The sequence below is a fragment of the Galeopterus variegatus genome, unplaced genomic scaffold, assembly GCF_000696425.1.
Source record: "Galeopterus variegatus unplaced genomic scaffold, G_variegatus-3.0.2 Scaffold529, whole genome shotgun sequence".
Classification (NCBI taxonomy): domain Eukaryota; kingdom Metazoa; phylum Chordata; class Mammalia; order Dermoptera; family Cynocephalidae; genus Galeopterus; species Galeopterus variegatus.
The window spans coordinates 376,725-389,156 of NW_007726640.1; the positions used below are offsets into that span (position 1 = coordinate 376,725).

A 12,432-nucleotide genomic window follows, 5' to 3' on the forward strand; every position below is an offset into this window, starting at 1 on the left:
CGCTCACTGGCTGAGCGAGGGGCGGGTGCAACACCGAGGGGTGCGATCCCGTTGCCGGTCCGGGTCCGGGGCGGGCGCGACACTGAGGGTTGCGATCCGTTGCTGGTCACGAAAAAAGACAAAAAAAAAAAAAAGGGGAAAAAAAAAGAAAGGGGGCTGCTGCAGGACTATTCAAAACCTTTACTGCGTTAGCGTGACTTATAACCGGACCCGGACCGGCAACGGGATCGCACCCCTCGGTGTTGCACCCGCCCAAAAAAAGGGAAAAAAAAAAAGAAAGGGGGCTGCTGCAGGACTATTCAAAACCTTTACTGCGTTAGCGTGACTTATAACCGGACCCGGACCGGCAACGGGATCGCACCCCTCGGTGTTGCACCCGCCCAAAAAAAGGGAAAAAAAAAAAAAAAGGGGAAAAAAAAAGAAAGGTGGCTGCTGCAGGACTATTCAGAACCTTTACTGCGTTAGCGTGACTTATAATCAAGTTACTTAACCTCAACTCTCCTCGATTTTCTGTGTCTCTGGGCAGCTGGCCTTTTTGGTTTTCTGAGGACTCATGGAATAACAGATCCCAGCTGTCATTCATAAGGTCAGATTGAGAGAGAGTGGAGAAACCTCAGTGACCAGAGGGAGTCCCAGGATGGGCTGGATGCTTCTCCAGGAATTGACCTTGTGGTTTTCTCTCACCTCATGCTTCTTTGTGGAAAGAAGCCAAGGGTGGGGCAGGAGTAAGTGACAGCTAAGAGAGGAGCACATGGATTAGCTGGCCGAGGGGAGTGGGGAATCCTTGTGGGCAAGGCGGTGATCCCTGGAGCCTTCAGAGGTGGGATGGTGGCGGCACGGACAACTTCTTTCCTTCCAGCACTTTCCCAAAGAGCTTGGCTGCCTCCAAGGCACAGCCCCAGTGGATGGTGAGCCCAAAGCCTCCATGGCCGTAGTTGTGGATGACCTAGGAGAGGCAAGAGAGAAGGGGGTCAGGTCCAGGAAGGACAGTGGAAAAGGGATAGAGGTGGCTTTTCTGCCCTGGAAGACTCAGAAACTTCCCAAAGTGCCCTGGGCTAAGCCAGCTGCCACCTGAGCTTCTCTCAGCATGCTGGTGGGACAGCAGTAAGGGGAATCATTTGCAGAGCTGGAGGACACCCTACGCTCCTCTCTTCTGCTTGGGAGATGGGCCTGCTTTGTGCACCCAGCACAGGAAATGTGGAATCACATCTAGAACTTGAGGTCAGAGATTTCTTCCACATCAAATTGTCTGAAGTTCCCCAAATCGCCTTCCTCTCTCCCCTCCCACTCCAGACTGACAAAACTTCTGCGTTAATAGTCAAGCTCTTCTACCCACCAAGGAGGAAGGAAAAACAGGGGCACCATGTGGGTGGATCTGGGGAATGTGGTAATTCATTCTGGGACACAGACAAGACCTCTGGGGGCCTTTTTCAAAGCTAATGTCATCAGGAGGGAGTTAAATTCCATATGTGACTCTCCTGTCTACACACACATACATACACACACAAACCCTTTCTACTTATACACATGACCCCTCTACACACACATGACCCATCTGCAAACATATACCCCTCTACATGCACACACACATCTTCTACATGCACATAGACACATGAAACCTACACACACACCCTCTCTATATATACATACACAATCCTCTAGACACACACACGACCCTCCATACATACACATACAACCCTCTAGACACATCCGTGCAACCCTTTTACACACACATATGCACATAACCTATCACCTTGAGCAGGTCCTTTACCATCATTGAGCCTCAGCTTCTCCATTTATAGGGAAGGGACATTAGCCACCACTGCCCCTGCCTGCTAGGGAGGCTGTATGGAGCCTGAGGTCTGATGTGACGGTCCCATGGGAATGCCAGGGCCATCTCAGGAGTCTGGGAGGGCATTGTTTTTCTTGCCAGGGAGCATACCTCTGTGTTTGAAGTTCCAACACAAAGCCGTTCTCTCTCTAGCCGAATCTGGGGGCGTACTGGCCGGAAGCCAGTCCATTCACCAACAATTCTTGCATCCTGGAAAGAAAAATGCTGGCAGTTCACCTCTGGATATTTTTTTCCTGCCACCATTTTGAGGTTGTAGAGAGTTAGCTTTTAGAATCTCATTTCCATTACCACCACCACCACCATTATCACAGCAACCTTTATTAATCACCAACATCATTATCATCACTTCTATCACATCATGCCAATTCTGTCGACGACTCCATCCATCCCAACCACCACCATCAGCCACTGTCATGACATTATCAACAGCCACCACCTCTTCGCCATCATCATTACCATTCTCAGAGGGCTCATCACCATCAGCACCAACCACCACTTCCACCCCCGCCCTCATCACCATCTCCACTGCTCGTCATCACCACCAGAGGCAAACGTGAAAACTGAGATGTACGCGACAAGTGCATCTGCTCATTGTGATGACAGACTGAGTTATCTGGGGGATGTCACCTCAGGACAGAGCACCTGTTAGCCATGATCCAATAGGCTTTGTCAGCCCATAAGAAGATTTCCCCATACTTTGTCAAATTCTGATGTATTCCAAAGTCTCTGCTGCAGTTTGAATATATCCCCCACCCCCACAAATTCATGTGTTGGAATCTTAATCCTCAATGCAACAGTGTTGGGAGGTGGGGTCTAATGGGAGTTGTTCAGGTCACAAGGGCTCCACCCTCATGAGTAAATTAATGCTGTTATAAAGGGCTCAAGGTTGAAAGAGGAGGCCTTTTGCCCCTTTGCCCTTTTGCCTTTTGCCTTGTGCCATGTGAGAAGGAAGCACCCCACCCCCACCCCCAGAGCACACAGCATTGAAGGCGCCATCTTGGAATCAGAATCACCAAACATGCTGGCACTTTGATGTTGGACTTCCCAGCCCCCAGAACTGTGAGCCAATAAATTTCTGTTAATTATAAATTACCCAGTCTGTGGTATTCTGTTATAGCAGCACAAAATGGACTAAGACAGTCTCTTACTGGAATTAATTTTGCTCAAGGACCCCAGTGGTGGTATCTTCTCATTCTCAAGTGTCCTCATGAGCAAGCTGCCAGGACCCTGGTCTAGGGCACTGACTCCCCTCCCCACCTTACCTTCAGTGTGGGTTCCAGCCTGCAGCAGCCTTCCCAAATCATGTTGTGGTCCTGGATATTGTTTAGCTCACTCCAGTTCCCCAGCTGGAAGATGCCTCCGAGAGTAACTGTCTGGATCCTAGATAAAAATGAGGAGGGTCAAGCAGGAAGGAAAAGGAAGCCTTTGAGATGAATGAGGGTCATCACTATGCTCACCCTTACCACCAGGTCTACTAAGTCATCACCACCATCAACAACGTCATCCCTGCTAACAAGGCCATCATCACCACACCAGTTCCATTGCCAACACCAACCACCAACCCTACCACCACCATTAACATCACTGTCAACATTGTCATCTCCATCAACAACATCTTCACTACTATCTTCACTACTACCACCAATATGTCATCACCATCAACCCATTTACCATTTCCACCACTGACATTAACAACACCATTGATATTGTCATTTCCGCCTCACCATTAAACATCACCATGGAGATAGTCAATGCAGCCATGCCATTAACATCACCCTAAGATTGACATCTCTGCCACACTATCAACATCACTGATAGTGTCATCTCCATCAGAACCAACTACCATCCCCATTCCCAATCACCACCTTCAACACTGGTCTCATCAACACTACACCACCACCACACCACGTGCATTAACATTGCCTACTCTGCCATCTTTATGCCAGTCACCAACCCCATCAACATTGTCTTCCCCATCAATACTATCTCTACTACCACCATGTGGCTAATATTGTCATCCCATCAACACCACTACCATCTTCACTAATATCACCTCCACCATTAATTTGAGGGGTTTTCAAAAATTTCATGGAAAGATTCATATTATATTTTAATTCCATTTTCCATGAATTTTGGGGGTGCTGTCATATTATTACCACCATCACCCCCAATCACCATTCCCACCCCCACTCATTATTGCCATTCACACCACTTCTAGTGTTACTACCTTTGTCTCAGCATTGCCACTAGTCATCCAAAAGAATGTTCAAGACAGAGCCCATTCAAGGCTGAGTTCTGCTCTGCCAGGGATTTAATGGCTCAAACTCACTTTAACAACACTGGAAGAAAACAACTTCAGGGACTCAGCAAGGGGCCTGGTGCAGGCAGCAGGGGCATAAAGAGGGCATAGGGTATCCCTACTTCTGTCCTGGAATGGTCAGATTCTTACCCTGGGATGATGTATGGGGATTTGTAGATACTGCCATCTGGGTCATGGGTGATAATGAAGTGCTTCATCCAAGGGGCATCCACCTGTTGATTCAGGACAGAGAAGTCTTATCAGGGGAGTTGGATCAATGGTCTCCCCAGCCTTGCTCCCCTCTATGGCCAGATTCTTAACCCTCTCTGGCCCAAGACTGTACCTGACTGCTTGCTTCTTGCAGGAAGAGCCAACTCTGTTCCCTGAAGCATTGCTCATCCTCACCCACATGTCCACAGAAAAGCCCCAGCCCATGTGTGTAAACATGCATACATATGCACCATGCACTCCTGCACACCTCGGAATGCATGCACACACGGTCACATATGCACATGCATGCACACATGCACTCACACACATGCGTGCACACACAGTGAGAGGCAGCATGGAATGATGGCTACACATACAGGATCTTAAGCCAGGTCACCTGGTTTCTAATCCCAGTTCTGCCACTCTCTACTGTGTGAACTTGTGTACGTTACTTAACTCCTTTGTGCCTCAGTTTCCTCATCTGTGAGATGGCAATGCTGATAATGATAGTACCCATCTCAAAGGGTTGTGGGAAGGATAAAATTAATTAACACAATAAAGTGCTTAGGCCTGTGCCTGGCACTTAGAAAACACTCCATTGATGTTTGCTATTTTCATTCCAATACAGGCCTATGCAGGTACAAATAGGTACAAACATATACACACATGCTTTGCTATCAAGAAAAAATTACAAAAGAAAACATTTAGGAAAGGAGTAGGTTGGTCCTTCTTGTTTCTTTAGCATGTCAATTTCTTGAAGTCTGGGGGTTCCTCTAATAGATGTTCCTGATTCGTCCACTATCTTTGGAGATGAGATAAGCATGCAGAACAATCTTCGTATCTAAACAAAGCTGGAGTTCTCACCCTGACTCTCACCTTGATGATCTGCCCCCGTCCTGGCTGCAGCAGGGGGTCCGGTTGCAGCGCCCCAGCCCACACCCCGGTGCAGTTGATAATCACATCCGTGCCTCCTCTTGCCACCTAGCAGCAACCAACAGGGCAGGGCAGGGGGTGAGGACCCTGATATCCCCTGTCCTCTCCCTTCCCTCTCTCTCTACCCTGAAACTGTCTACTCCCTGTGGAACAGAGGGGAGGGGTCTCAGTGAGGAATCAGAAAGGCCTGGCTCCAAATCTCTGCTCTGCCGTTTGCTTAACATGTGACCTCAGAGATGTCCCTTTACCTCCTTGAGGCTAAGCTGCCTGCATTGTAAAATGGAGCCAGTCATGCCTGTTCTTAGGCTGTAATGAGAACCCCATGCAACTCTGGATGTAAAAGTGCTTGGGAAGGAATTCTGCGAAAGGGGGAAAGCTTGGAGCCTTCCAGAAGTCAGAAAGGATGAATAAAGAGTTCTCTTCCTCCTTCTGACTCCTTGTTATTTCATTCTTTTGGCTTCTACTCTGCCAAGACGTTTACAGAAAATGTGTTGGAACCCCTGGCTCTGTCTATGTACAGGATACTCGACAACTAAAATGTGCAGCAGAGTGGGCACCCAAGCTCCCTAGCCCAGCTCCAGTGACTCCTTCACAGTGAAGCATGGGACACACAGTCAGGCGTGGGACACACACATTGCAATGCACTGTTATTGTTCACGAGCCAGTGCTTGAGAATGAGGACTGCATCTGAGTCAACAGTGTATCTCAGGTGTCCATCAGGGCCTGACCCGGAGCAGGTAGGTCCTCACTACATAATACTAGCAGCTACACATACTGAGTGCCTTCCATGTACCAAGCATTATTCTAGGTGCTGAGATTAAATGCAGTCATACAGTAAAGCTCTTGGTACGTAGCCAGGGCCTGATGACGGTAGCTGCTACTATCATTATTAGTGCTGATGGTGTTACTTTGAAAGTGAGTCAGCTGAGGGCCTGGACTTTGCAGAAACATCAACCCAGATGTCAGTAGGAAGCAACAAAGGGTCTGGACCTTAGGAGTGGAGTGCAGCTGATTCTGGGAAGATGCAGCCAGCTCTCTAGCCCTAAAAGTTACTGAAACTCAGATATAAATTAGCCTCTAATGGCCCCATGATCCTCCAGTTCCCTTGTTTCTGCTACCAACATCAGGGCAGAGACCTCCTCCTTCAGAATGCCTGAGTCCTCTTGGGATTGAGCAAAGACCTAAGGTCTGGAACAGGCCTAGGGGATCCTAGAAGCCCAAGAAGGGGACCCCCAACCCAGCAGTGGGAAGCAGAGGCCTCCCTTCTTCTCCTCCCTCTCACATCCCTTCCCCCTCAGCCCTGCACTCACCTCCTCAAGAGACTCCACCTTCCGCTGGAAGAATTTTACTCCTCTCTCAGTCAACCTGGGATGATCAGACACACCAAAAAGCCCAGTATTCAGTTCTCCACCCCGTCCCTCCAAGAGGGTGGCATAGGGGACACTTCCCAAAGAAACTTCCATGGGCATTATACATCCCACAGAATGCTCCTTGAGAAAGTGGCTGTGTAGTCAAATCAGTTCTTGAGCACCTTGCTGGGCTAGTGGTCCACCAAATGTCCTTTGGGAACCCTGAAATGGTCCAAGCCCCTTGCTGGGCAGGTGGAGATGGAAGAAAGGCCTTGCTGAAGGTCATAGAGAGTCAATGATGGAGTTAGGACTCAAACCCAGGGCTCTTAGATCCCAACACTTCCTACTACCACCACATTGCTTTGTAACATCAAAGAAGATAAGATGCAGGGCAGAGGAGGATCAGAGCTGGACCAATGCTAAATGCCCCTCTGTCAGAAGCAGAGCATGCGGATGGAGGTGGGCTGGGGACACACACACTTCCCTTTAAATGTCCCAGAGGAAAAATATCTGTCACTATTAAAAATGTGGTAGAAATATCAAAAGAATAGGAAGTAAACCATATACAAGTTGAAGCATAACCTCAAATCTATTCTATCTACATAATTTCCTCAAAAACTGGGAACATTTTCTCCTGGAAAAGGTTGGACAGGAGTCATAAGTGTCCCAAGGTTAGGAGAAATAACCATGTCTAGTATAATGGTTCCCAACCTGGCCGATAAATAGAATCATCCAGGGAACTTCTTAAAATAAAAATTTCTGAACCCCACCTCAGGGGTTCTGATTCAGTAGGTATAAAGTGGGGTCCTGAAATCTATATTTAAAAAAAATCTCCTCAGGTCATTTGATAAAAGCCACCACCCATTCCAGATTTTTAAAAATCTTAATAAAGTAGTAATACAGAGGAACTATATGGAATCTTACTTAATATGAATATATGTTAATACAAATATCAACGTATCCCTCAAGCCAGTGTTTGCTACTTTGGTACACTACAAGATTTTTATTAACATCAGGAGCAAAACAGAGACATTCACTATCATCTTAGTTAACCTTGTTTTGGAGGTACTAGCCAAAACAGTTAGAGAAGGAAAAAAAAGAGACATAAAAATAAAAGTCAACTTATGTTTTGCAGATGATGTAAATATATCTGGAAAAATTAAGGGAATTCATTTTTAACTATTATACAAAAATTAGAGCTTTTAATGAGATCGCTAATAAATATAACATGTAAAAACTGCCCAGGTGGTTCTGATGCCCAGCCAGGTAAAGGAACCATCGCCTCAGTGCAGAGTGGTGGTCAGGACCGAGGATAGCTCCGACACCTAGCCTAAGGGGTTTTCTTCGACCCTTGGGGCTGATCAACGCAGAGAGGAATCCCATAAACAATCTTCTACTAGAACTTGGTCCTCGGGGGTGCCTTCCTCAAACTGAAGCTTAAAATCTCACCTTTCAGTCAGCCACCGCAGATAGTTCTTCCCCTCCAGGATTAGGCTTGTGTTGAACCAGCCATAGCTACAGTCACAGCAGGCAGAAGGTGGGAATAAAGGTCAGAATCAGAGCTATATTTGAAGGCTATCAAGTGGAGGTGGGAGCAGTGATATTCTGCGGACCTCCAAAGGATAGAGTCAGGACCATTTGGTGAAGTTCAAGGGGAGAAGTGGTTTACAGCTCAATGCAAGGAAAACATTTCCTATCAGACAAAGCCATCCCTGACATCTGGATATGCAATTGGGGATTGGATGTGCATTTGCAGAGGGGATTCGGGCATGGGGTAGGGTGAGGAGAGGAAAAGAGAGACATCAGGCTGTAGAGAAAAGAAGAGAGGTTTGAAGTCACACACCCTGGGTTGGAATCTTAGTTTGGTCACTTGACTGTGTGACCTTGGGAAGTGACTTAGGCTCTACGAAGCCCAGTTTCCTTGTCTATAAAACAGGATAGTGACATGGAGTTTCTGGGCTTGAGATCTGTGATTCCATATCTCCTACCTCCCCAGCCCAAGGCCTAGTTTGAGTGGGGGGTCCCGCTGAAGGAGCTGGACAGAGTGCCGGGAGACCAGGGTACCAGGGGCTCTAGGCCTGGTATGGGTCAAGAAACTTGGGGCCTCCATCCTCTGCTGCCTTCTGGATGGGTCTGTCTGAATTGTGGAGCCTCGATCTACCCCTGACAATAACCTTACTTGTAATTGGGAAACATGTCCAGCTCTCTGGGGGTAAGCTTCCGAAATCCCAAAACTGTGTCCTTCCAGAAAGGGTCCTGAAGAGGAAAGAGAGAAGGGGTCACAGGGATGAGTGGTAGTCAATAATAACAATCATAACAAAAACTTGTATAATGCTTACTGTGTGAAAGGCACTGTTCTAAGCATTTTACTTATATTGATCTATTTAATCTTCACAAAAACCCACGGAGTTATGTACTTTTCTTATCCTCATTTTACAGATGGGCCAATTGAGGCTTGGAGAGGTTAAGTAATTGGTCTAAGCTAATAAATGTGGAGCTGAGATTTGAACCCACAGAATTTGGCTCCAGAGTCCATGGTCTTAACCACCATACTCTGAGACGAGTAAGAGTAAGACTGAGAATGAGTGATAGGGTAAGAGTCAGAAACAGGGAGCAAAAAAGGGGCAACAGAGAGAGTCACCTAGGGGTGAGAGTGGAAGGAAGCAAGGTGCAGGGTCAGACAACCTGGCTGGAGACCCCTAGCCTCGCCATTACCTTGAATTCTCTGAGACCTATTTTCCTGTTTCATGAAGTTAATAATCACTCTTGGTCCCGTGGAAAGTAACAGAGATAATGGGGACAAAACCCTTAGTGCTAAAGACGGAATAAATCTTGAGAGCTGGCACAAGTTTCTGGACACCGAGCCAGACCACCTTCTCCAAACGAAAGTAACAGAGATAATGGGGACAAAACCCTTAGTGCTAAAGATGGAATAAATCTTGAGAGCTGGCACAAGTTTCTGGACACCGAGCCAGACCACCTTCTCCAAACAGCCTGAGCACATCCCCCAAGGCACTGCTGTTCCTCTTAGCACACTGGGCACCACGTGGTCACAGACTGCCTGGGTTCAAATCCCAGCTCTACCACTTAAGAGCTGTGTGGCCTCGGGCAAGTTACTCCATTTCTCTGAGCCTCTGTTTTCTCATCTGTAAAATGAGGGTAAGGATAGTACTTACTTTCTGGTTACTGTGAGAATTAAATGGATCACTAGTTGTAAAGTAGTTAGGACAGGGCCTGGCACATAATAAGTGCTTTAGCAGTTTCTGCTGTGACGTGTGTTTCATTCCATCTTGAGGAAAAGCCCTGGGGCCTCTGGGAGCACATGAAATCTTTTGGCTTCGGCACCAAGTGCTGAACATTTATGTGTTTTACCTGTACCAATCAAGGGATAGTTCCTCCTATTCATCCCAAGATTCTTTGTTCTCTGCTAATTTCATAACAAAATTTGAAACAAACAAACAAAAAATTAAAGCAAAAATAGAATCTTAAGTAAACCTGTTTTGAACCCAGGAGTCTGTCACCTATGAGATTCAAAGTGCTCCCCAGACTCAGGGTCTGTGGTCAAGGCTCGGCCCTGTGGGTCACTTGTCCCCATGGTCAAGGACCCCTCACTTACCGGAACGGCTTTACAGAAGAGGTTGTAGCCTGAGATTAGTGCCAGGCCCATTTTTTCAGCATTGGGAGAATGGACGTGGCTCAGTAGAAAGTCAAAGGTCTGCTGGTTCCAGTCCCTGGAAGGGTCACCCAGAGTCTTAGTCACTTATTGCCCTGAGCTGGGCAAAAAACCTCAGAAGGTCAGTGGGCATGGGGCTGTGATCGGACAGGTCCAAAACCCAGAAATCTACCATGTTCACTCCTGCAATGCCCCAGATGCCTATGTGTCTTCGCCTTCTCAAACTTTCCAATGTTTCCTCATCAATAGGATAAAGAGGAGGATGAAGTTTGTTCAGTTATAACCATCTGGAGACAACCTCCCAGTGCACAGTATCTGGCACCCAGTGTTGCCTTAATATTTATTTGTTTACATCATGCCAGATCAGAGCTTCCACAAGGGGCTTGTTCTTAGTGATAGGACCCCCACCTCCTCTGCAGATTCAGTCCCGTGGGCTCCCAGGGTACCCTCTGGGACCCTCACTCACGCCTCCTGTGGGTTGCTGGGGTAGGAGAGGTAGGGCTGCCAGAGGCCAGCAGCCACGTCGGTGGTGGTGAGCGGGGTGAAGCGGTCCGCGTAGACCTTCATGTCCAGTGGCTGCAGGACTGAATGGTAGCGCTCATGGATGCAAAGGGCAGTGGACAGTCCAATGACCCCGGCTCCAATAACCACCACGCGCATTGTGCCAGCCTGCGGGAAGGAAGGGTTGAGGCACACCATTATCACCATCATCTCCATCATCACCACTGCCATTACCACCACCTACTGAAGGCTTAGAGAGCACCGGGCACCGCCAAGGACTTTCTGTACTTGATCCTCCTGATGACCCCAGGAGGTAGCTTTATCATTTTTCCCTATTTCACAAGTGGAAACCTTGAGGCATGGAAAGGTGAAGGTCACAAGCTGGTAAGTGATGCAGCTTTTTCTGAGGAGGCTCCCTGGACACCTGTCCCCAGTCTGGGAATTTAAAAGGCCTAGCAGAGTGCCTGGCTGCCTGTAGGCTGGGTACACTAGTGGTTAAGGCTGTGGGCTCTGGCTTCAACTCTCAGATCTCAGCTCTGCCACCTGCTGGCTGTTAACTTTTGGCAAGCTGTTTCATGAGCTTCAACTTCTATTAATTCATACCTCAGAGGATCAATTTGGAGATTTAACAAGGCAAATGTAAGAATCTTAACCAGGTGCCCAGTGCAAAAGAAGTGATTTACTGACATTCATGAAACATCTGCTATGTGCGGGTCCGAGCACTGAGTGTTTCTCATGCATTTCATCTAAGTCACCCAAGATTCATTCTTATAAGGCAGGGGCTGCTGTTATTGGCCCCATTTTACAGATGAAGAAACTGAGGCTCAGAGAAGGGAAGTGACTTACCTGAGGTCACACAGCCTGTAAGTGGTGCTGCTGGGATTTAATTTCAACTCAAGTGAACTCAACACACACTTATTGCACACCTACTATGCGCCAGGCTGGCAGCAAGCAGATGTAGCTGTGAGCACGTCAGACACAGTGTTGGGCATCAGAACTCGGTCTCGCAGCACAGAGCTCCGCCTGCCTTGGGGTGCTGGGCTGGTGGGGCCCTCTGAAGTTTAGGAGGCCTAGCAGCTTTTGACCTTGAAGCTGCTCAGGCCTGCACAGCAGGGAAATACTCTGCCGGCTCCTGCTGAGGCAGAACAAGAGAACCATTTGTGCCCGGAAGGGCAAATTCAACTTTCCCTCCTCTTTACTCACAGCTCTCCTCCCACAGACCTCGATTCCTGGCAACTCTGCCCTGAACAGCAGGACATTCTCAATATGGCCTAGTTTTGTAAAGGGGGTAAAATGGCTCCAGCCCACAAAAACTGGACTCCATTGGAGTTTCGGAAGCCAAGTTGGAGATAGAACCAATGCACGGAAAGGTATTGTTTTCTAGGTGATTCTCTTTCCAGCTTTGGGCCTGAGCTTGGATACTGGGGATTGGGAGGTAGACCCTCTCACTGACCCCCAGCCCCCTTCCTTCCCTCCTTCCCATACTTTCCTGGTGATCTCAGGTAAGTTACTTCACCTCTCTGAGCCTCAGTTTCCTCATCTGTCTCCTCATTTGTGAAATAGGGGTAACCTGAATCTCATGAAGTTGTCTTGAGAATTAAATAACAAGTTCAGT

The 12,432-nt window shown here is 47.8% G+C and overlaps 1 protein-coding gene across 1 annotated transcript; it reads right to left on the reverse strand.

Moving 5' to 3' along the window:
* Positions 1 to 737: 737 nt before the first annotated feature.
* Positions 738 to 10,991, reverse strand: DAO (D-amino-acid oxidase). Its single transcript, XM_008569792.1, has 10 exons — positions 10,783 to 10,991; positions 10,260 to 10,374; positions 8,823 to 8,899; positions 8,093 to 8,158; positions 6,605 to 6,659; positions 5,238 to 5,342; positions 4,302 to 4,384; positions 3,115 to 3,232; positions 1,943 to 2,041; positions 738 to 946 (listed from the first exon to the last, which is right to left on the reverse strand). Exons 1-10 carry the CDS (start codon positions 10,974 to 10,976, stop codon positions 815 to 817), a joined length of 1,044 nt encoding a protein of 347 aa, XP_008568014.1. The 5' UTR covers positions 10,977 to 10,991; the 3' UTR covers positions 738 to 814.
* Between the last annotated feature and the right edge of the window lie 1,441 nt (positions 10,992 to 12,432).